Source organism: Callithrix jacchus, chromosome 17, assembly GCF_049354715.1.
Source record: "Callithrix jacchus isolate 240 chromosome 17, calJac240_pri, whole genome shotgun sequence".
Lineage (NCBI taxonomy): Eukaryota > Metazoa > Chordata > Mammalia > Primates > Cebidae > Callithrix > Callithrix jacchus.
The window spans coordinates 50,509,739-50,535,257 of record NC_133518.1 but is presented as its reverse complement, the minus strand read 5'-3'; the positions used below and the strand labels follow the sequence as shown (position 1 = coordinate 50,535,257).

Genomic DNA, 25,519 nt, shown 5'->3' with positions numbered 1-25,519 from the left:
TTACACATAAGAGACTTAAGCTTATCTGTGGATTCTGGTACCTGAGGTAAGTCCTTGGAACCATACCCCATGGATAACCAAGGGACAAGACAACTGGATTTACCTTCAGTTTTTTTAAAGCCTAAACTCTGGAGTAGGTATTAAATACTTTTGGAATGAACAGAGTGAGACTAACCAAATAGGTAAGTCATAGGGAAAGCTCTGGTAGGTTAGAATAAGTAAGGAAAATAGAACATATTAATCTGTTAAAAAGGCATCCATATATAAGGAGCAAGGAAGTAGAAATAACCTAAATGCCTATTAAGAATGGATGCCTAAACAAAGTGGGGCCATTCATCATAAATACAATATAGTTGCCCAAAAAGAAAGAAAAGAAAGGAGGTAAGGGAAAGGAAGAGAAAATTGGGAAAAGGAAGAAAGGAAGGAAAGGGAGGGAAAGAACAAAGAAAAGAAAAAAGACTAAAGGTTGTCCTAGTTATCCACTGATAAAAAACACTCCCCAAGGTAACAAAAAGATCAGTGTATGAAACAGCATGTATAGTAGTCCACCATTTATGTTTTTTTTTTTTAAATGGGAGAAAAAGACATATTTATGGCTGTATATGCATGAAACAGCTCTAGAAGGATACATAAGAAACTAAAAATATTAGGGGCCTGGGAACAATGGTGGAAGAAACTCTTCATATTTCTTTTAGTATCTTTAAAACTATATGAATATGTTAAAATACATTGTACGTATAAGAACACTTTTTGAAAATCACTCAAAAGAACTGAACCAAAGACCAGATTTTTAAAAAAATTCACCAACTTCACCTGCCTTCAGTGGAATAGGGTAGTATCACACTAATTCCATAAAAATCTAGTTTCAGGCCAGGCACAGTGGCTCACACCTGTAATCCTAGCACTTTGGGAGGCCAAGGCAGGCGGATCACCTGAGGTCAGGAGTTCAAGACCAGCCTGATCAACATGGTGAAACTCCGTCTCTATACAAAATTAGCCAGGTGTGGTGGTACATGCTTGTAATCCCAGCTACTCAGGAGGCTGAGGCAGGAGAGTTGCTTGAACCCAGGAGGCAGAGGTTGCAGTGAGCCAAGATCGTACCATTGCACTCCAGCCTGGAAAACAAGAGCTAAGATCATGGCATTGCACTCCAGCCTGGGCAACAAGAGTGAAACTCTGTCTCAAAAAAAAAAAAAAAAAAAATCTAGTTTCATAAATTTTGTAAGCTTTACACTTAAAACTCTACACAAAACTTTGCAAATTATCACTTAGTGATCAGCATGGGACCACATATCAATCCTCTAATATATGGTTTGCTTGTATTTAGCAATATAGAAAATAATTTTATTTTTTTATCTGACATAAAGGAAGCATTCTGTATGAAAGAAAGACATACATTTGTAAACAAATTTAGTAATTTAAAAATATTTTACAGCTGGGTACAGTGGCTCAAAAGCAAGAGGATCCTTTGAGCCCAGGAGTTCCGATCAGTGTGTGCAAGATGATGAGACCTCATCTCTATGATAAATTAAAACATCTGCCAGATATGGTGGCATGTGCCTGTGGTCCCAACTATTTGTGAGGTAAAGGTGGGAGGATCGCCTGAGCCTAGGAGGTTGAGGCTTCAGTGAGCCATGATTGTGCCACTGCAATACAGCCTAGGCAACAAAGTGAGACCCTGTCTCAAAAAAAATTGTTTCAATTTAAAAATAAATAAAATATTTTACCTCCTTTAGAGTAATTCCTTCCATTTTCATTTGATGATGCTGATTCTTTATTATTGGTCGCCACATTGTCTACATTATTTTCTTCTAAAATCAAATGATCTGGCTATTCAAAAAGAAAAATTATAATTTCTCAAATCAAGACACTGTATAAGGTTTCATAGTAATATACGATTATACCTGTAGCTTATGGGGTAAATGTATCATCCATATCGCCTACCTCATCATCCTTTGTTGCAGACACAGCTGAGAGTAATCGATTATTACAGAGTCGGCCATCTTGCACAGCACTGATATCCAAGCTCATTTTGGGATTATAAGTATGTGGATAAAGAGATTCAGGAAGATGTTTATTCTCTTGGGCACACTGCAATACAATGGTGTGCTTTAAGAAAGGACTGACAAAATCTTAATGAATAGAGGATGTTAAGTAAGATAAGGACAAGCAATACGTTATAATGTAAGATGGCAAAAAGTTCACAAAATTAGTTTTAAAAGTAGTTATACTGAAAAATTTGCATCATACAAATGACAAATTGTCCTCACTTTTCCAGTGTCATATCCGCTGAAGTATAAAATCTGAAACCTGTGCTTTTGCAAAGGTATCAATTACCCTCCAGAGGATACCCAGAAAAAAAGAAACACAGACCTAAACTCTATTGATACATTAAATTTTCCCCTAATAATTATAAACTTTCCATTCATATCACATTTTTAATTAGTAAAAGGAAATGGAGAATTAGAGTCTCCATTAGAGATTGGTTAAGTATTGAAGGACTAGAGATCTTACGTTTTTGATGCCAAAGAACTGAAATGTGTACAGTTAACCAAGATTATTAAACTGGCTTTTAGTTCCACTGAGAGAGAAAATTCTGAGTTAGTGCTCTGAAATGATGTTTGTATACATATTCAATTAACAAAGGGGGACAAAAAGCATTGCTTACATCTAAAAGCCAGTGCTCTGAAACAATATGTACTCCTCTTTCTTTCACAGATTTATACTCCCGATTTGTGTCATTTGGCCGCCCTTGATAGATGAAATGAGTCACTGTTTCATCAAAACTCCACCTGAAATAACCAGTACAAGAAAACGAGTAACAGAAACATCTACATTAGTTTAAGACGATCCTTATTTACTATGAACAGAACAGAATATTCTGACCTTCCCAAAACTTTCAAACTAGAGTAAACAAGACCATTAAAATGACAGGCTCAAGCCAAGTGACACATCCCTACAGTCACAGCTACTCAGGAGGCTGAAGCAGGAGGATCACTTGAGGTCAGGAATTTGAGGCTGTAGTGCACACCTGTGAACAGACACTGTATTCCAGTCCAGACAACACAGCAAGACTCTGCCTCAAAAAAAAAAAAAAAACAGTTAAAAAATAACGACAGGCTCTATCTTTTTGGACAAATTTTATGCATATCTCTGTAGGTAAAGAGAGGTTTGGAAGAATATTCTTTAAAATATTATGTTCTTCTTTATGCTTTTCTGAATGATTCCAATATTCTTTTGTAATGAGTATCACTTTTACAGTAATTATAAAGATATTTCAAATTAATAAATCACGAAGCATCCAATTTGTCCTCCAGTTGTTGGCAGTCAGTATTCATTGTATGCCCCAAAAGACTATATATATATATTTCATACATCATTATCTCATCCAGTCCTCACAACAGTCCTAACAGTGGTATTATTACATTTACCTTACAGATAAAATAACTAAAGGATATGGTTCAGTACTGTGTTCAAAGATAGTCAATGAGTAAATGATAGAGATAAGTTTGATTTCAAAAGCCATGCTTGTGCTATGAACTCCCAATATTCTCTCTCTCTTGTTTTTTTGGAGACAGAGTCTTGCTCTGTCGCCCAGGCTGGAGGGCAGTAGCATAATCTCGGCTCACTGTAACCTCCACTTTCTGGGGTCAAGCAATTCTCCCGTCTCAGCCTCCCAAGTAGCTGGGATCACAGGTGTGTGCCACCATACCCTGCTAAATTTTTTTTTTTTTAGATGGAGTCTCACTCTGTCACCAGCCTGGAGGGCAGTGGCACAATCTTGGATCACTGCAACCTCCGCCTCCCAGGTTCAAGCAGTTCTGCCTCCCAAGTAGCTGGGACTACAGGAGTGCATCACCATGCCCAGCTAATTTTTATATTTTTAGTAGACAGGGTTTCACCATGTTGGCCAGGCTAGTCTCGAACTCCTGACTTCAAGTGATCCACCCACCTTGGCCTCCCAAAGTGCTGGCATTACAGGCATGAGCTACCATGCCTGGCCCCTATTCAATATTCTTTTGACCTGAGAAAGATCAAGTAAAAATCAAAGGGTAAGTGAAAAATATATTTCTAAATACAATCACCAAAATAAACAGAATTTTATCCTTATGGATACTTAATGTTTTCCATTTTCTAAGTAAGGAATATCTCTAAACTTTTTAAATAGACAAATTAATTAAGAAGTAGTATTGCCTCCTAAATTATATGTAAAAATCTCTATTTCCTACTGACTATGTATCTTCGAACGCGATATTAAAAATACACCATGCCTAGTTTGTTAGTCCTCCGAATAACTGTCTCCCTTCCTGCTGTAGTGGTATATTATCAAGATAATTCAGAAGAACAGAAGAATATTTTTGCCTGAAACAATTTGGTTTACTATTCAACTCCACTATGACAATATGGAAACCATGAGTTTCAGTCTTCAGAGGCCATTCAGAAATGACTGTCGGTATTTGTATATCATTTACATTACGGTCTGGCAAATTTTTTTTAAAAGGCAGATGGTAAATATTTTAGGCTTTGCAGGCCAAACAATCTCTGTCGCAATTGCTCAACTCTTGCCTTGTATGTGAAAGCAGCCATAGGCAATTTGTAAGTGAAACGGCATTGCTGTATTCCAATAAAACTTTACTTACAAAAACAGATGAACCAGCCCATCCACCCTTGGTCTAGATCAGTAGTTTCAGTAAAAGTGTTACTTCAGGAGTTATTTTGGACATTTGTGCGGGTGATTTTGCTTATTACAATGTGTGTCTGTATCCTGGAGGGTGCTATTAGCATGTAGGGGGTAAGGTACAGGATGCTGGAAATTCCGGGGAACAGTCATACGTATAATTATCTCATTATCTTGCATGATATTCTAATGTCTTGACAAATTCACGTATATTAAAAAAAAGTTGTTTATAATTAGATGAGTCTAGAATCTGTTTAACATATAAACACAAGTTATTTTTTGCACTTTTAATACACACTAATATACCAAAAATGCAACTACTGTATAAACTGATGGAAGACCACTGCAACTCATGGTATCTGAGCCCCCAGATCGGTCTCAGCCTTGGGACTGTTGGATTTGTGCTGACTTTACATAGGTATACAAACATATTAATACTCCATTATTTTCTAGTGTTGTCAGGCTCAAGCATTACATACTGAAAATATATCTTTTCTATATGATGTACCTTCTATTTCTCCTATGTATCACAGAGTACTGTACTGCCTGCTACTTTTTAAATTATAAAATTAGGTAGGTTACATTTATAAATTTCATTTTACTAGAGGGAATGTTACACAAATATTTATAATAAAATGAAGATGCTGTATCTGATGTGTTGCGAAGATCTGGCCTACATGTTTAATCTTCTGAAGATAGAAGACAGTATCAAATGATCTCTTTGGGACAGTCTGCTCCTAGATCATGGAAGGGGACATTTGGAACAACTTCCCCTGAGAACTGCTTACCTATGAATACATAAATATCATAACCTCTGCATATTAAAAGGCTCTTCCCTTTTGTCAATTACCAATCCATTTCAGGAAAAGACTGAATATAAACTTCAATGCAAAGCAATAGTTAAATTCTGTTTAGGAATTTCAGTAATAAATTCTATTTTTAATACTGAGAGGACTGGCATTTTAAATTGTATAAAAACATAAATCCTATATGTTCCTTTGTAAGTCTTATGTCTACATCAGAATATCCAAGGAAACATTCAATTTTGCTGAAAAAAATACACACACACACACCCTCCCACCCACCCACCCCTTGTAGGGCTACTGTGAGAATGAAATGAGATAATGCTCAGCAACTGGCAATAGGTAACACAAAAGTAATTATACGCAAGAGACTCTCAATCCCAGATACTGATGTCATTTGTGCTAGAAACTGTCTTCTGCTTAGGTTGTCAGATTGAGTGAAGAAAAATCTGATTATCTAAGTCTCCAAAGTCTTAAAAAAAAAAAAAGGTTTTAATTAAAACATGCTCAAAAAAGACTATCTTAATAAAGGAGGGCTGCCAGAGTACTTGGTACTACTCATAGAGGACTCTAATCTGAAAAATCACCAAGGTAAAAACAAACAATCTCAGATCCAGATGTATTACTATTAATAGACTACAAACTCCCTGAACACAGGGATTCTTTTAGACTATACTGATCACTCATGGATCCCAAGTTTCTAGAATAGTTAGTGGCACAAAATAGTTCTCCAATATTTGTTGTACATACCCTAAAAAAATATACATATCAGAATGACTTGATATGTGAGAGGCTATTTTCTTATTTTTTAGTTTATTTTATTTATTTTTTTTTTGAGACAGAGTTTCGCTCTTGTTACCCAGGCTGGAGTGCAATAGCGCGATCTTGGCTCACTGCAACCTCTGCCTCCTGGGTTCAGGCAATTCTCCTGCCTCAGCCTCCTGAGTAGCTGGGATGCTATTTTCAAAAGATGTGGCAAATTAAAAATGAACTGGAGATATTTTAAAGATAAAGACACATGAAACAACAAAATAAATGTTTTCCTGAAGATGCTCACAATAGCTTTAGGTTTCCTGATAAATTTCAGTCACATCACCATGAAACAGAAAGATGTGCCAACTACCTGTAATCTGCTCCTAGAGAGGCTGCAATCCCATTTAGTTCACTCTGCTTCTTACTGAGTTTTTTACTAACACATACCACTACTTTGTGGAGTGGCTTTGGGGCTTCTTCCTGTCCATGGAAAATAAAGAAAACAGATCAGCCATTATTTGAAATGTTATCTAAAACTTCCTTTTAATAAGAGAACTAATCCTACCTTCTCTGACTGGGCATCTTTCAATTGGGGGCTGGCAGAAAGAGCCACAGCATCATGAGAGCTATTTGCCAAAGCAAGTTTCAAGTTTCTGACAATGACTTCTGAGAGCGGTGTACTCAGTTTCCTTTTCTGTTGGCTAGGACATCCTGGAGTTTGCAAGGCTTCAAGTGCATCCTATACATTCGAAGGAGAGGGAGAGGGAGAGGGAGAAAAGAAGAGAGCGAAGCAAGATGGGTTAATAGGACAGAAAAAAAGAAAAATGAGGTGGAAGGGATAAAGGGAGAGAAGGGGAGAATCCTCGTTATTTATTTATTATTTTTTAATTATTTTTTGAGACAGAAAAATCTCGGCTCACTATACCCTCTGACTCCCAGGTTCAAGCAATTCTCCTGCCTCAGCCTCCTGAGTAGCTGGGAATACAGGCATGTACCACCATGCCCAGCTAATTTTTGTATTTTTAGTAGACATGGGGTTTCACCACATTGGCCAGGCTGGTCTTGATCTCCTGACCTCATGACCCACCTGCCCCGGCCTCCCAAAGTGCTGGGACTGCAGGCGTGCATGAGTCACCGAGCCTAGCCAAAGGGAGAATCCTTAAAATTAATGGATTACAGTTTAACCTCCTCTAGTTTTCCTCCAAACAACAATAAAAAGAATAAACTATAATCAAATCTATATGCTGTGAAGAACAAAAATTCCATACTGTCCAGCAAATTGGTTCAAAGAGACTATCAAGTTTACATTTTCAGCAGAGCTTGCCTCTTACCTGAATCTTAAGAGGTGAATTTGCAAAACAAAGAACAAAACCCAGAAGGAAACAAATAAACAAGGATGAACATAATCAAGAAATGAATTATAAGAAAGTTTGGAAAGTCAGAATGAGCTGAGAATTATGAAAAAATCTTCAAAAGTACAAAATATATTCCTGTTCTATAAAGCTACCCAGATCCCTCCTGAAAGGCAGCTACTGTTGTCCAAATGGCTTGCTCATTCTCTGTTGCATGTGCATAGTATTCCATGCATCAAAATGTATTTAACCTGTATAAACTGGTAAGTTTTAGGTTAACGATCTTTTGCTGGTATAATGATGCAATGAATAACCTTGTACACACATGATTTTGCATATCCAAGAGTAAAGGAAACCTTCTAAGCAAAATCTATCTACCAGCCCAGTGCAGTGGCTTTTGTCAGTAATCTCAGCTACTCCAGATAAGTTGAAGCAGGAAGATAGGTCAAGGCCAGGAGTTTGAGACCAGTCTGGGAAACACCACGAGACACCATTTAAAAAAAAACAAAACCAACGTGTATCTACCAATACTGACATTTTCATGAGCAAAGTATGAGAGTGTATATTTTCTAAACACGCTTGATATCGCAATAATCAGATTTTTCTGACAACCTGATAAGACTAAAATTTGTATCTGTATGCTTTAATTTTCTACTCTTTTATACTGAATGAGGTTAAAATATCTTTATATATGTTTACTTATATCTAATTTTTTGTGACGACTATCTGTTCCTATCCTTTGCCCATTTTTCCACTGGGTTGTTAGCTTTTTTTATATATTCACTTGTATGAATATGTTTTTATATTCATTTATATGAATTTATATGTACATGTATCAACTGTGATATAATATCCACATAATTTTAATTTTCCATTTATCATTTGTCAAATTTTTGCCATAGAGCTTTTTTTTAAAGAGATAGAGTCCTGCTTTGTCACCCAGGCTAGAGTGCAGTGGCATGATCATAGGGCAGTTCTAACTCCTGGGTTCAAGGGATCCTCTCACCTCAGCCTCCCAGGTAGCTGAGACTCCAGATGCACAACCCTGTGCTCAGCTAATTTTAAGTTTATTCATAGAGACAGGGTCTTGCTGTCTTTTTCCCAGGCTGGTCTCAAACTCCTGGGCTCGAGCAATCCTCTCACCCTGGTCTCCCAAAGTGCTGGGATTACAGGTGTGAGCCACTGTGCCTGACTGGAGAATTTTGTTTTGTTTTTTGAGACAGGGTCTTGCTTTGTTGCCCAGGCTGGAGTACAGTGGCTTGATCTTGGCTCACTACAACCTCTGCCTCCAGGTCTCAAGAGATCCTTCTACGTCAGCTGGGACTACAGGTATGTGCCACCACACCCAGTTAGAGAATTTTTAATGCTGTCAAATTCATATAAATCTTCTATTTCTTTTGGAGTGTACATTATAGTTAGACCTTCCCCACACTAAGCTTATTTTAAAAACAAACTCATGACATGTTTTGGAATTGTTATGGCTTCATTTCTTATATTTAAAGATCTGATCATTAAATATAAGAAATGGGTGTGGTGGTTCATGCTTATATTCCCAACGCTTTGGGATGCCAAGGCAGGAGAACTGCCGGATCTCAGGAGTTCTAGACCAGCCTGAGCAACATGGTGAGACTCTACCTCTCCAAAAAAATACAATTAGCTGGGGCACCGTGCCATGTACCTGTAGTCTGAGTTACTCAGGAGGCTGAGATGGGAGGGCTGCTTGAGCTTAGGAGGTCGAAGCTACAGTGAGCCATGATGATGCCACTGAACTCTAGCCTAAGGGATAAAGTGAGATCCCATCTCAAAAAAAAACCCAAAAAGTTAATCTAAAAAGTTTTCTGATGTAAAGTGTGAACTTCAATTACAACGTATTCTCAGATGTCCACCTAGCTTTCTGATTTAATGCTGCTTTTATTACATAATAATTTCCCCTATTTATGGAGTATAATCTTGTACACTGAATTGATTATTCACGTGACAACACACTGCTTTAATTACTGCAACTTGATATAGGAGGTTTTAATAAATGGTAGAGCTACTGCCTACCTGCAATTATTCTTTTCAGACTTTTAAAATACTGTTTCTGCTTGTGTATTTCTTTTCTAGGATCTACATTACCTTTTGATATAGTTTGGATTTGTGTCCCTACCCAAATCTCATGTTGAACTGTAATCCCCAATGATAGAGGAGCCTGGTGGCAGGTGATTGGATTATGGGGCAGATTTCCCCCTTGCTGTTCTTGTGATAATGAGTTCTCACAATATCTGGTTTGTTTTGAGATGGAGTCCACTCTGTTGCCCAGGCTGGAGTGCAGTGGCATGATCTTGGTTCAATGCAACCTCTGCCTCCTAGGTTCAAGCGATTCTCCTGCTGCAGCCTCTTGAGTAGCTGAGTTTACAGGCATGAGCTATCATGTCTGGCTGATTTTTATACTTTTGTAGAAGATGGGGTTTCACCATGTTGGCCAGGCTGGTCTTGAACTCCTGACCCTGACCTCAGGTAATCCACGGGCCTCGGCCTCAAAAAGTGCTGGGATTACAGGCATGAGTCACCACACCTGGCCAATATCTGGTTGTTTAAAAGTGTGTGGCATCTCCCCACACACTATTTTTTCCTCCTCCTCCATCCATGTATGACTTGCCCACTTTCCCTTCACTTTCCACTATAATTTTAAGTTTCCTGAGGACTCCCAGCAGTACTTCCTGTATAGCCTATGGAACTGTGAGACAATTAAACCTCTTTTCTTTATAGATTTGGGCATGGGAGCTCACACTTGTAATCCTAGCTCTTTGGGAGGCTAAGGAGGGTGGATCACTTGAGGTCAGAAGTTTTAGACCAGCCTGATCAACATAGTGAAACCCAGTTTCTACTAAAAATACAAAAATTAGCCAAGTGTGGTGGTGGGCGCCTGTAATCCCAGCTACTCAGGAGGCTGAGGTAGGAGAATTGTTTGAACCTGAGAGGCAGAGGTTGCAGTTAGCTGAGATTACACCATTGCACTCCAGGTTGGGCAACAGTGCGAGACTATGCCTTAAAAAAAAAAAAAGTACATCCAAACAATTTGTAGAAGATGCAAGGCCACAGTAAAAGTTATGAACATGCAGAACTCAAGGAATACTGTACACATAGCTTCCTGAGGAATCTACTAGAGAAGGAACTTCATCCTACCAAGGGTGACAGGGAAGCTTCAAAAAGAAGAGTATGTATTTCATGTATTTGATTGGAGGGTCAAGACAAAAATGACGCTGAGGTCTGTGGGTTGAAGAAACACATTTTCCCTCCTGACAAAGTAAAAAATATGCAATGAAAAATAGAAAAGAGAAGAGGGGTAAACAGAATAAAATCTGCTACAAAGGCAATTAGTGAGAGTCAAAAACATAACTTAAGACTGACAAATAATAAAGAATATTATTTAAGTAACATGAAGTACGCATCATCATGCCCAGCTAATTTTTCCAACTTTTTATAGATGGGGGAGGGCGGGGTCTCACCATGTTGCCCTGTCTGGTTTCCAACTCCTTGCCTCAAGGGATCCACCTCAGCCTCATAAAGTGCTGAAATAACAGGCATGAGCCACTATGTCCAGCCATCCTTGTATTTATTTCTTTTTGAGACAGGTTCTTGCTCTGTCACTCAAGCTGGAGTGAAGTGGTAGGATGACGGCTCACTATAGCCTCAAACTCCTGGGCTCAAGCCATCTTGCCGCCTCAGCCTTCTGAGTACCTAGGACTATAGGTGCACTCCACCAAGCCCAGATAATTTAAAAAAATTTTTTGATAGAGATGGGGTCTCGCTATTTTGCCCAGGCTGGTCCAGAACTCCTGGTCTCAAGTGATGCTCCGACCTCAGCCTCCCAAAGTGCTGGGTGAGCCACCATGCCCAGCACCTTGTACCATTTTTATTTTGCAACTTTTTGTAAGTTAGAAATTATTTTGGAATTACAAAGTGAAATAGTAACAAGTATCAGCAAAGATGAGGAACACTGGGTACACTCAACTGGGTACACTGGATAGAAGCATAAACTGGTACAACCACTTGGGCAAAAAATTTGTCATTCTCTACTGAAGCTGAAATATAACGCAACAATTTCACTTCTAGGTATATATCACATAGTAACACACACACACACACATAGATTCCAAGAGACATACACAAGAATGTTCACAGTAAAATTATTTTGTAAGAGTAAAAAACTAGTAACCAACTAAATGGCCATCTATTGACGGCAGTGCTAGTACACTGGAGATGTAAATTCTGTATATTCATACAAAGGAATAAATAAATGAACTATTTTTGTATGCAGTAAAACAGACAATTCTAAATAAGGGTTAAAGAAGAATAAAAAAACAGACTCAAAAGAATACATACTATGATTCCACATATTTCAAAGTCAAAAACAAGCATAACAAAACTACAGTATTAGAAGTCAGGAGTACACTTTAGGGAGAAAGCAGTAATGGAGCCACAAGGAAGGGTTTCCAGTACTGACCATGGTCTTTAACTGAATGTGTTTAGTGGCTTCCCAATGATTAACCCTGATATTTCATTAGCAGTGTAGTTATTGTACTGTTCTGATGTATACTAATTAAAAATTAAGTTTAAATAAGAGGTATTTTTTGGGGGTGAAGGGAGGGTAAGGCCTAACAGACGGTCAATTTTGTGATTATTCCATGGGCCCTTTCATGTTTTGAGTAAAGAATTCAACATGTTATATCAGTTTGAAGAACCACTGATTATAAGATGAAGCATTATTTATATGCCATCAAACAAGAAAGAAAAAAGAGAAAAAAAATTGCTCAATAAACTATGACTCCGAACAATAAAATCTTTAAATGTGTTTTTTGCACTGAGGCTATTCAGAACTATAAGCTTTCCCCTACAAAACTTTTATTGCAAAGTATCTACAAAAGAATGCTCTCAATGACTGAAAATATTTCTATTTTCTTCTCTACTAATATTATTACATTTGTTCTTCAGAGAATCTGTGAGACATGAGACTTTAGAGATCATCTGGATTTTATCAATGAGAATATAAAGCTCAGAGGCTGACTTGCTTTTAAAAGGCAGCAGTAGGCAAAAGAAGAGGTTTGATCCTACACCTCACAGTTCCCAAGACTGATTTTCCTCTATTTCTTAAGGGATATGGACCAGATATTAATCACAGTACAAAATGTTAACTCAGAAGAGATTTCATGTGAAAACGTAGGATTTTGAGTTTAACAGTAGAGACAGATTTTTTTTTTCATGTGGGTCACTGGAATTCTGACCAAAAATAAAGACATAAATTAGCATGGGGAAAATTATCTTGGATATCAATTAATATTTATTTTCTGAATATGAATAATCTGTAAACTTTTTAATAAGTCTGCTCCAAAACACACTAATAAAAATTATTAAAACGTTGCTTCTAAATACCCTACAAGCAAAAATATCAACAGATGAATGAATACAATGATTCTGCGAAGGTTCATGGATAAAGAAATCATAGACAATGGTTTGAACAGCCACTTAAGAGGTCAAAAGCTACTACAGAAACAGTGATGATGGCTCACACCTATAATCCCAGCACTTTGGGAGACTAAGGCGGGTGGATCACCTAAGGTTGGGAGTTCAAGACCAGCCTGACCAACATGAGAAACCCTGTCTCTACTAAAAAAACATAAAATTAGCCAGGTATGGTGGCACATGCCTGTAATCCCAGCTACTTGGGAGGCTGAGGCAGGAGAATCACTTGAACCTGGGAGATGGAAGTTGCAGTGAGCTAAGATCAGGCCATTGAATTCTAGTCTGGGCAACAAGAGCGAAACTCCATCTCAAAAAAAAAAAAGTGATAAAAATCAACTTCGGAAAATAAAAGAAAATCATCTGGAAGATTATCTTAGTCCCTGATTTGCAAATAAATTTTTCAGAAAGGGAGTCATACTATACTGCTCAGGAGATGAAACTAAAACACAGATTTAACTAATGTCTTTACAGGAAACAATTCAAGTTACATTTTCAGAAAGTAAATCATGGGTGTACTCTGAGAACCAATACATAAAGCAGCAGTGTGTTTAGATTTTATAGTTTATAAAATGCTTTCATCATTTGATCTTCAGAATCTATGAATTTTCAAAGCAAATATTATCCTCTTTGTATGAAACAACAAACTGAAGCTCAGTTATGTTAAATGATTGGCCTAGTCATACAGTTCAAGATCAATCTAGTACTTGAACCTAGATGTCCTCATTTCACACCATATTTATCTATATCTGTTACTGTAACCCTGGATGGATATTGGGGCCCAAAACATTCAAACTCAGTAACAGAAACCTACTTGCCAACATCTCTGGAAAATTGACTCCAACATTTTAGAGGTGATGCAGAATTTGGTGCTTTAACTTTATAAATGGTAAAACTACTAACTCTGGGACCATTGCCTATAAATCTTACCTTCACATCAAAGGAAGGCTTGAAGAGTTTGTCCTTGGACAGAAACTTTGATGGTGTATCCAGGTGTAATGAGGGCTCCTTCTGAAGTGGTTGTCCTACTGCTGGGGAGGCTGAAACCTGTCTGGCATGTTGTGAGACCACAGCACAAAAAGCTTTACTCTGAAAGCGGTTCATATCTAAAGGTGTAACGATGGTTTTTCTATGAGTTTGCAAGTGTGTGCCAGGATGCTCTGCAGTATCTGGATTTAGATTGATTCCATTTGCTATTTCTGTTTCCAAAGTTCGTTCTAGAGATTTAAAATGAAAAGAAACAAATATGAGCCACTAATGCCCACTTTTTTTTCCTATATACAAGAAGTAATGTTTTATATCTGTTTTCTTTCTTTTCTCTGTTTTAGATATTGGGTCTTACTTTGACTCTAACCCAGGCTGGAGTGCAGTGGTATGTTCACGGCTCACTGCAGCTTTGACCTCCTGGGCTCAAGCAATCCTCCCACCTCAGCCTCCAAAACAGCTGGGACTACAGGGACATAACCACCACACTTGGCTAATTTTTTGTATTTTTTTGTTGCCCATGCTAGTCTTGAACTCCTGGGCTCAAGCAATCCACCCACCTTGGCACCCCTATCTAACTGTTAGTTTTCATGTCATTCTCAGGTACACTTTAAATCATAAAATTATATAGCTACTTTCCAAGAAACAAACCAGATTATGCATTAAATATGTATTAAGTTAGACAAGCACATTAACTGGAAAAAAAAAAAAAAGATTTCCTGTTTTATCTTGCTATGTCTCAATAAGCTTATTTGCCAAAAATTGTATCAGTGAATAGTCTTCCTAGTCAATGACAGAGTAAAAAGAAAATCTGAATTACATGTACTCAGAGTTAACTACAGTCAAATTTTGGAAAATCCTTAATCAAATTTCAATATGACCTAAACATCACTTAGCCTTAGTCATAAAATTACATCTGTCTGGCAAAATAAGTAATGACCCTGAGAGGTATTCCCAAGTTGCTATTATCTTCCAAGAAAGAGTACTGATTCTTCCACCCCTGCCTTCCACCTTTTTCCAACACTTAACAAAAAACTTATTAGATAACTACTCCATGCCACGTGTAGTGTAAGACATGGGAAATACAGAATTCACAAGACACGCATGTTCCCAGCCTTTCTAGAATTTGTAATTTAGCAGAAAGACACAAAATAAACCAGCATTGTAACACTGAGGTAAGAACTACAAAAGGGATAATACAAAGTGTCATGGTAAAACAAAACATTACAGAAAGACAAAGGCCATACTTCGTAAGTCAAGAAAGGTTTTCCAGGGAAAGTGGTATCTTAGCTGAGAACTGAAAGATAAGAAGGAAGAGCAAGCAACTGTGAGGTGCTCCACAGGAAATGTGCAGAAGCCCAAAGATGAAAGCACATTAATTACATAGTGTGTTACTGTGAGCCATAGAAGGAATTAATATTAAATAAGAGCCAAGCATACATCTTTAGACTTCAAACACTGAGACCCTCACTGCACCCAATGTGAAAAGTGAAAACCAATAACCTTTCCTAAAAACAAGCATTAGCACATTTATATCCCAGAAACCATCAAGTTGTAAATACATATAAAAGAACGGAATAAAAGTATTAACCTTCTTTAGATGAATTTTCAATCAGAAAATGGCTTTCATCTGCTCTCTTTCCCGTTCTAGCAGTCTCCAACAGCCAAGCTATAGTAACTGCAGGTAAATTCCACTTCTTTGCCGCTTCATATTTAGAGCCACCAGGTTCTTTTAATATAAGATGAGTACTGGCAAGCATGCCTTTCTTTGCATTGGATTTGCGAACAAAGTATTCTTGAACACTGAAATTTATATTTAAAGAAGTACAAATGGTCACGTAAACAATTGGTCCACAAAACTAAGAACATTTTTAACACAAGAGTGTAGTTAGAGATCATCTAAGTATAAGAAAATATACACTGATTAAAAGCTGATTTATTCTATGTGAAATTAAGCTAATCCCCTTACAAATGCTTACTCTAAGGTAAAAATGTATTGCTAGAACAAGCTTTTTTAAAAACATAATTAGACATGCAAAGAATAGACAGCAAAATTACCTCTTTTTTTGAGACAGGGTCTTGCTATGTTGTCCAGGCTGGAGTGCAGTGACATACTCACAGCTCACTGCAACCTCTGCCTCCTGGGCTCAAGCCATCCTCCCACCTCAGCCTCCCCAGTAGCTTGGACTACAGGTGTACACCACCACACCCAGCTAATTTTTCTGTTTTTTGTAGAGATGGGGTTTCACCATGTTGCCTAGCCTGGTCTCGAACATCCTCCTGCCTCAGCCTCCTAAAGTTGGGATTACAGGCGTGAACCACCTTGCACAGCCAAAATTACCTCCTTAATTAGTTACTACCCACATGCCTTGTCCTTTCTGGAAAAAATGACAGGAGCAAACAGTAATTGTTTAAAAATCTGCCACAACTTCTCAAAGCATTTCTATGTATTATCTCATTTGATCCTCTCAATATTTTAGACAAGGGGAAAAATACAGAGAAATTAAGTGACTTACTCAAGATCATAGGATATTAAACACAGAGAATATGGGGCAGAAAAAAGAAGTCTACCATTTGAGATTGAACAGAATTCAGTGATTTCTTTTGACTTCTGGGTTTTACATTCTAGTCCCTGACCTTTCGGATTTTTTAATTTCCCGTGTTTCCTAGCACTTTTTTTTCTATGTTACATGTTTATCCTACTACTTTTATAACTTCATTTTTTACATTTAACCCACAAATCAATTCAGTACTTATTTAGGTATGAGATACTGCTCCAACTTTAATGAATCCTATTTATTGAATAAGCCATATCTTCCTTAATAATTTGAAATGCCACTTTTATCACAAATTCCTTTCCGTATTTGGGTCTCCTACTACACTTGCTGACCATTAATTAAACTTTCTGCTACAGGCAACCACACTGTTATTTAGTAAAGTTTCACAAAAGACATATTTGTTTGTTTTCTGAGACACGGTCTTGCTCTGTCCTCCAGGATAAAGTACAGTGGTGCCATTGTGACCCACTGCAGCCTTGACCTCCCAGGCTCAAACAATCCTCCCATCTCAGCCTCCCAAATAACTGAGACTACAGGTTCATGCTACATAGCCGGGCTAATTTTTAAACTTTTGTAAAGACAGGGTCTCAGCATATTGCCCAGGCTGGTCTTGAACTTGGCCTCCTGCCACAGCTTCTCAAAGTGCTAGGATTACGGGCGTGAGCCACCGAAACTGGCCACAAAATACATTTTAATAACTGCTAGGACTAGTCTCAATTATTCTATTTCAGAATTTGCATGACTTTCCTGCTGAGTACAGCTTTAGTTGTATCCAATGGAGTCTGTTGTAATGTTTATCTTCTACAATTTCAGTTTTAAAAGATATTGTTTCATGTAATTCAAATACAAAACAGCAAAAAAAAAGAAATATACAGCTTAATAAATTGTTACAAGGTGAAACCCTTATGTCCACCACCCATGTCAGAAGACACAATCTTGTTAGCCCCCCAGAACCTCTCCAACATGCCATACCACCTTCCTTCCCTCCCCGCTAAATAGTAGCCACTATTTGAGCTTTTTTTTTTGGAGACAGGGTCTCACTTTGTTGCCCTGGCTGTAGTATAGTTGCGTGATCATAGCTCACTGCAGCCCTGATCTCCTGGGCTCAAGCAGTCCTCCTGCCTCAGCCTCCTGAATAGTTGGGACCATAGGCACATTCCACCATGCCTGGCTCATTTATTTATTTTAAAAATAGAGATGAGGTCTTAACCATGTTGTTCAGGCTGGTCTTGAACTCCTGAGCTCAAGCAATGCTTTGGCCTCCCAAAGTGCTGGGATTCTAGGCGTGAGCCACTGGGCCAGAACCATTTGGACATTTATGGTAATCAATTCTTTTTTTTTTTTTTTTTTTTGAGACGGGAGTTTCGCTCTTGTTACCCAGGCTGGAGTGCAATGGCGCGATTTCGGCTCACCTCCGCCTCCTGGGTCCAGGCAATTCTCCTGCCTCAGCCTCCTGAGCAGCTGGGATTACAGGCACGCGCCACCGTGCCCGGCTAATTTTTTGTATTTTAGTAGAGACGGGGTTTCACCATGTTGACCAGGATGGTCTTGATCTGTTGACCTCGTGATCCACCCGCCTCGGCCTCCCAAAGTGCTGGGATTACAGGCTTGAGCCACCGCGCCCGGCTAGTAATCAATTCTTTACTTTTCTTTAATCAAATAATGGCATCTCTAAAGACTACATTTGGGCTGGGCGCGGTGGCTCAAGCCTGTAATCCCAGCACTTTGGGAGGCCGAGGCGGGTGGATCACGAGGTCAACAGATCGAGACCATCTTGGTCAACATGGTGAAACCCCGTCTCTACTAAAATTACAAAAAATTAGCCGGGCACGGTGGCGCGTACCTGTAATCCCAGCTGCTCGGGAGGCTGAGGCAGGAGAATTGCCTGGACCCAGGAGGCGGAGATTGCGGTGAGCCGAAATCGCGCCATTGCACTCCAGCCTGGGTAACAAGAGCGAAACTCCATCTCAAAAAAAAAAGACTACATTTAGGCTTTTGCTTTTCATGTCTTTTAGCTTATAGGTTCCTACCTTCTCTTCCACACCCTTCATTGAAGACACTGGATCATTTATACTGTAGGGTTATACCAGGGTTTTGCTGATGGTATCATTGCGGTGTAGTTTAACATGTTGTTCTGCTGTTTGCATTTCCTATAAATTGGTAGTTGGGTCTAGAAGCATCATCAGATTGAGGTTTGATTGTTTTGGCAAGACTAATTCAAGTGGTGGTATATTCTTCATAAGAAGGTACATCTTGTTTTGTCCCTTTATTGTGTGATTAATTATTGATGTTCAATGCCTACATTATTTCATTCATTAGGGGGTTAAAATCTTAATCATTCCTTATTTATTTATTTGTTGAAACATCTTTATAAAGGGAAACTCTGCCTTACCAACTACCATGTCACGCTGATGCAAACTGTACAGGAAATGCAAGGTTAAATACTTGATCTTCTCCCTTCATCAGCTTTCAAAGTAATGGATTGGTTCCCTAATATCTTTCAAAGATGACCAATTACCTTAGTTTATTTGGTGTCATTATGATGTCATGACTTAAAAACAATTTCATGTGTTTGGATCCACCAGTTATTATCTCTAATGATACCTAAGTTTTCATCTTTGGCAGTGGAGGTACTTTTTTTTTTTAAAGGCTAGTCAAGTCAAGTGAAGCAGTGGGTTTAGAGAAGGAACAAAGATGTTTGTAACTGGTTGTGATCAATAGTTTTAAACATCCCTACACTCAGACCAGCCCAGTGGAGGTACTTCAGACACAATCCTCTCTAGTAGTCATTGATAATGTCCTTGCTATTTGGTCTGACAAAATGTTCCAGACTTACTAGTACATTTTCTCCCCCAGCTCTGAAATTACCTGTTTCTTCAAGCTTTAGTTTTAGCGAGAAATAGCACCAGGTTGCTTGTTACTATTGGGTTGATAACTATTTCTTTCTTTCTTTCTTTCTTTTTTTTTTTTTTTAAAGACAGAGTCTCACTTTGTTGCCCCAGCTGGAGTGCAGTGGCGTGATCTCACTGCAACTTCCGCCTCCTGGGTTCAAGTTTCAGCCTCCTGAGTAGCTGGGAATACAGGCTCATACCACTACACCTGGCTAATTTTTGTAGAGACAGGGTTTCACTATGTCGGTCAGGGTTGTCTCGAACTCCCAACCTCGTGATTCGCCCACCTTGGCCTCCCAAAGTGCTGGAATTACTGGCATGAGCCAATACCCCCAGCCTTTGGATTGATAACCATTTCTAAGTTTGTATAGTTTTGATTTCCTCTTTAAACAGAGTTACTAAAAACAGTTTTAAAAATTTCCAATTGATAGAATTGTTCGTTTTAGAGTTTTATTATTCATTTCTAGTTTTTTGTGCTGTGATGAGAGAATATGGTCTGCCAACTTTTTACTTTAGGAAAAGTACTAAGATTTTCTTTGTGGCCAATTTTTCTTTTTAAAGGCAGCATTTATAAGTATCCACAGGCACTTGAAAACGTATGCTCACCATTTCAGGGTAGACATGTAACTAAATATGCTATTTAAGTCTATATCCTTCCTTATTTTCTGTCTTTTCCACCTGTCATACAGTAAAATATGGGAATTAAAGTCTCCTAGAAGTAGTATTTCTGTTGATTCCTATTTACATCTCTGTTGTTTTTGTTTTATGAATGATCCTGCTCTATTTGGTACATACATATTTTATCTTCAATGTTAACAGCACTCTTTATTTATACGCTTCTTTTTCTGGCTTAATGACTTTTGACTTAAATTTAAACTTGTGCGATAGTAAAACTGTACCCCCCTTTTCTTTTTGTTTACATTTACTTAGTACATATCTTTGCCCACCCTTTTTGTTTTTCTCAAAAGTTCTGAATCACTTTGTTCTAGGTATATCTTTTGTTTAAAATAGTTGAGGCCAGGTGCGGTGGCTCACACCTATAATCCCAGTACTTTGGGAAGGTGAGGTGACCTTGATCACAAGGTCAGAAATTCAAGACCAGCTGGCCAGCCTGGTGAAACCCTTTCTCTACTAAAAATACAAAAATTAGCTAGGCATGGTGGTGGCACCTGAAGTCCCAGCTACTTGGGAGGCTGAGGCAGAAGAACTGCTTGAATCCGGGAGTCAGGGCTTTCAGTGAGCCAAGATCACTGCACTGCAGCATGGGTGACAGAGTAAGACTGTCTCAAAAAACAAAAAGTATAGTTGTGTTTTATGATTTAATGCAAAAGTATTTTCCTTTTAGTATAAAAGTTTAGTTTATTTACATTTATTGATAAAAATCACTTTCTACTTTTTAAAAATTAAGTGTTTATTTTTTTTAGAGGCAGGGTCTCATTCTGTTACCCAGGCTCGGCTGTGGTGGCTCAATCATACCTCACTCTAGTCTCAAACTCCTGGACTTCAGTCTCAAATTCCTGGACTCCAAGGATCCTATGTCTTCTGTCTCTCAGGTAGCTAGGACTACAGCTGTGTACCACCATGCCCAACTAATTAATTTTTATTTTGTAGAGATGTGGTCTCAACTATGCTACCCGCACTGGCCTTCAACTCCTGGCCTCCACCTATCCTTCTGCCTCAGTGGGTTACAGGTATAATCCACCACACCCAGCCTCTACTTTTTAAAACAGCCATCATACAATGTTCAATTAAGGGCTGGGCCAATATGAATTTTGGAAATAACTTTTAAATTCATTTTCTTTCTCCCAAAGTATTCATTACTCCCATTTAACATTTGCATTTCTGGCTAAAAACCAGAGAAATAATTACTGCATACTGAAAAAAAGAAGAAATCATCCATATGGCACATTGAAGGATATAATGCTTAGATAAGAACTATTCAACAGTACCTCACAATTCAGTATTAAATATTCCTTTTTACAGTGGCAAAGCCATTATGCCTGTATTCTTAGAAGTTGGCCAGGCATCCAACTACTAGTATTCTCCCTTCTGCCATGTTGAGCCATCACATAGATATAGCACACAGCATCCATAAATATAATAAAGACACCCAACCAAATTCTAATTTGAATGCTCTCTAAGAAAACAAAAAGATACACCAACCCAGTGGATGCATTAAAAATATCACATACCTTGCTCCAAGGAGGTTTGCTAGGAACATTAAAGACTCTTTTTCTGCTCCAGCACACTGGCTAAATGATATAACACAATCCTCTAAAGGAGTCATTCCTGTCATTACTGTGACTGGTGTGAAGAGAGGATTCGACTCTGGATCAAACAAAGTCTGATAGTCTATGCAAGTAACCTTTTGAACACAAGAGAAACAGTGAAGCCAATGTGAAATAAGCAACCAGTGGTTAACATTAATTCAGTTACAGGAGCAATACTTTAGTTTTGATAAGAAGAAATTTTACTTTAATAATTAACTTGTGTATGCTCATTCTCAATACATTTCATATCATAATGTTAAAATTACATATACATACACACATATATATAAATTGACTGACTGTATTAGGCTATTAAAATAGTAATATCATTGGAGTTATTGAATGTTGCTTTAAATTTCATTCCTTCCAATGTATTAGTTTATATATGTATTTTTAAGTTTATTCTATTTTTCTCATAATTCTTGAAACCTTAAACAAAAATCCACAGTGAAATTACCAGTGATGCTTTGGTTGTGAGAAAACAAGACTAACAGTGTGAGATGACTCGAGAGAGACCTCCTAAGAAGGAATGTTGCTGCTGTGGCCTCTGGGAAACAGAAACCTCTACTATAGCAGGATTAGGCCCAAGAAGCTTGCACATTTTATTTTAGAATTTCCCTTGCTAAAAGCAAAATCAAGAGTGTTATAATTCAAACACCGATTTACTATAATTGAACTGCCTGAGAAATCAACATTAACCTTGGCATTCAGATATCCTTCAATACCATATTTCAACTGCTACAGTGTTTTCTTACCAGCCACGTATTTGTAACAACTTCTCCCACGGTGGCTTCTACCTTACACCCCAGCAGGGGAACCACAGCATAGTCAGCAACAGTTCTGCTTGGAAGGGACATGATTTTCCCAGCATTTTCTTTTATGATGTTTGCAATGTTAAATTCATTTTCAGTACTAAAACCCAAAACGAGGAAACTCTTTCGGCTAAATAAGCCTTCTTCAGTAACCGTAGAATCATCAGGGAAGCAATGACTGACAGAAGACTGGTTTTCTTCTTGCAAAATGTGAGTAGAATCATTCAAGGGCTCAACATGAGTAGAATCATTAAAGGGTCTAACTTCAAACTTCTCAGCCTCAGACTTCTTACCCTCAACTGAAAGAGAAAAGTAAATGTTTTCTAACAAACAATTTACCTTATAGTTAAAGTTTTACTTCCTAGCAAGAATATTAATGTAACATGGAATCTAAGAATTTTGACTATACTTACAAAACTAAGGCTTATGTGTACCCAGTAAAGAGATATGGATTCACCCTGTCTTCGGGGTTACCAAGAGTCCTATTAGTATTACCATTGTCCATCAGGAAGGACAAGAGTGATCATGTTAGTTCTAGGTATTCCTAGTATAATAGAAACTTGAATTAGTTTAAAATTATATACCTCCAACAGGACTGTCTTAGTTCCAAAATTGGTTTAGATGATTTACCATACAATTAAGAAAATATCATTATGGAGAAAATTAGCAGTTCTAAATGGTTTAACTGTCAAGCCCTTAACAAGAAAATAACTATAAGTGGCTGGCAAATCCTGAAAAATTTATTGTCTCCCCTTTTAGAGAAAAGGTTTGCCATGCTATGCAATTCCAACAAGGCTGGAAGCTATTCAACAATTCATTCTTTCATTTATATAAGCACTGTGACTAAGTGCTTTACATGCATGTAATGCTCACATAATACCAACTGTGAGGCTGATAATATCAGTACATCCCTTTTGTACAAAAGGAGTCTCAGGCTTGAAGAGGTTATGTAACTTGCTATGGTCACACAGTTAAGTGGTAGAAATGAGGTATGAACCAAAGTCTGTCTGACTCCAGAGTTCGTAACACCATTTTATAATGCCATCTTCTTACTTCTATCCTCATCTCCAACAGACACTGGCATTTTCATTTCTTAAGTAAATTACTGTAATAACACATTAGGAACTTATGACTCCTACTGAACATAAGTATTAAAATTGTTCTTATTCACACTAAGGAAGCATAATGTTGTCTAGGGAGTTTACTGATCACTAAGTCAGGAGAGGTGGGTTCTAGTTTTATAGTCTCCTTGACTCTTGGTTTCATATCATAAGGAATAAAGGATAATAGTATATTTACAACTTATAGATATACTCATGAGAATGAATAAGCTTAGATGGAAATAAAGGTGTTGCAACATTGTAAAACATTCCGGAAAGTTTGTTTTTTAACAGTTTTGTTAAAGTGCAAAGGTCTGTTTCATAAGTAAAAACCTTTCTATTTTTTGCAAGTACAACTATTATGCAATCACGTCTAGGAGAAAAAAAATAACTTTGTTCAATGTCTATACTTTGTTGGTAAGATGGGAAGGAGGAAGAAATCCAGTAGAATTTTAGACTACTACTACAAAAACAAAGTAGAAATACTAAGTTCTTATAAACCATTAGTAAAACTCAAGTTATTAAGAGACTCATAATAAACTAACATGTTCTACAGCAGTTCTTTCCATTTATTTTAGTAGTAGGATCTCTTTTCAAACAGATCTCACCAAAAGCCTAAGAGATACTACGTGATAAACCAATCATTCAAAAAGCTCCCCTAAATCAAAAGCAATTTTAAGAATTAATTATAAATACTGTATTATAGCCTTTCTAACATGCTTGGTGATCCACTGAGATTTACTATCATTTCATCCTTATAAAGTCAGTAAACCACTAACCTTAAAGGAAGGTTTAAGAAACTAATCACCTGCCCTACACCAAGTACTACTGGCTGAAGGATAATATATAAAATTGCTGGCTGGGTGCCGTGGCTCACGCCTGTAATCACAACACATTGGGAGGCTAAGGCAGGAGGATCACATGAGGCCAGGAGCTTGAGATCAGCCTGGCCAACATGGTGAAACCCTGTCTCTACTAAAAATACAAAAATTAGCTGGGTGTGGTGGTGCATGCCCGTACGCCCAGCTACTCAGGAGGCTGAGGCAGGAGAATCGCTTGAACCCAGGAGGTGGAGCTTGCAGTGAGCCAAGATTGCACCACTGCACTCCAGCCTAGGTGACAAAATGAGATCTTGTCTCAAAAAAAAAAAAACTGCTTTCAGTTAATTTGTGGCTTCTTTATAGCAGAGCATCCTGGAAAATTAGGATGATCTTCTGATGAGATACAATACTAAAGCATAAGTAAATTGTTTGAGAAAAGTCAATTTTGGAATATGGAAATGGTATACATAAAAAAGGAATGGTAGGAATTTCCTCTCTAGAAATATGGTAGGCTAGAGCTCTGAAACCCTCTCACTTAAAAAAACACTTCAAAATACAGGATAAAATATTAGAATCCAGATCACTAAGTGGTTACTAAATCCAGAACATTAAGTAGTTACTAAAGCTAATGGTTAGTCAAAATCTATTATATTTTTGTGTAGCACCCAGACCCTTGGGATATAAGGGCATCACACAAGAGACAGGAGCCAATCTTTTGGTTTCATAAAAATTAGAGGTGAAGCAGAATCTACACCTTGAGAGAACAAACCCAAAACCCCTGAAGGGACATATCTTTAGTAAACAGACCAAAACCAACCAACCAACCAACCAACCAACCAACCAACCACAAATCTGCCTTGCAAAGGAAGAGGTCAAGAACACTGGCTTTGGGTCAAGAAGGAAAAACAGCTCTCCTGAGAATTTGTTCATCAGAGGCTGGTCCTCAAAGTAGCTTTGGGTATAAATTCATGCTAGTGGGATGATCTAAGAAACCT

The 25,519-nt window shown here is 37.9% G+C and overlaps 1 protein-coding gene across 27 annotated transcripts in view; it reads right to left on the bottom strand.

Moving 5' to 3' along the window:
• The window catches only part of TOPBP1 (DNA topoisomerase II binding protein 1), a 172,569-nt gene that overhangs the window by 22,712 nt on the left and 124,338 nt on the right, over window positions 1-25,519 (bottom strand). For 14 of the 27 annotated variants that reach the window (XM_078354197.1, XM_078354206.1, XM_078354208.1 and 11 more), the window contains 9 exons: window positions 22,547-22,902; window positions 21,714-21,886; window positions 15,664-15,875; window positions 14,019-14,305; window positions 6,800-6,973; window positions 6,605-6,714; window positions 2,669-2,792; window positions 1,945-2,091; window positions 1,728-1,830 (listed from right to left, as the gene is read on the bottom strand). In XM_078354197.1, the coding sequence (XP_078210323.1) occupies window positions 1,728-1,830; window positions 1,945-2,091; window positions 2,669-2,792; window positions 6,605-6,714; window positions 6,800-6,973; window positions 14,019-14,305; window positions 15,664-15,875; window positions 21,714-21,886; window positions 22,547-22,902 (1,686 nt within the window). Of the gene's footprint in view, window positions 1-1,727; window positions 1,831-1,944; window positions 2,092-2,668; window positions 2,793-3,031; window positions 3,077-6,604; window positions 6,715-6,799; window positions 6,974-14,018; window positions 14,306-15,663; window positions 15,876-21,713; window positions 21,887-22,546; window positions 22,903-25,519 lie in introns of all 27 variants that reach the window. The other 13 variants (XM_078354192.1, XM_035278456.3, XM_078354203.1 and 10 more) reach the window with 1 other exon arrangement.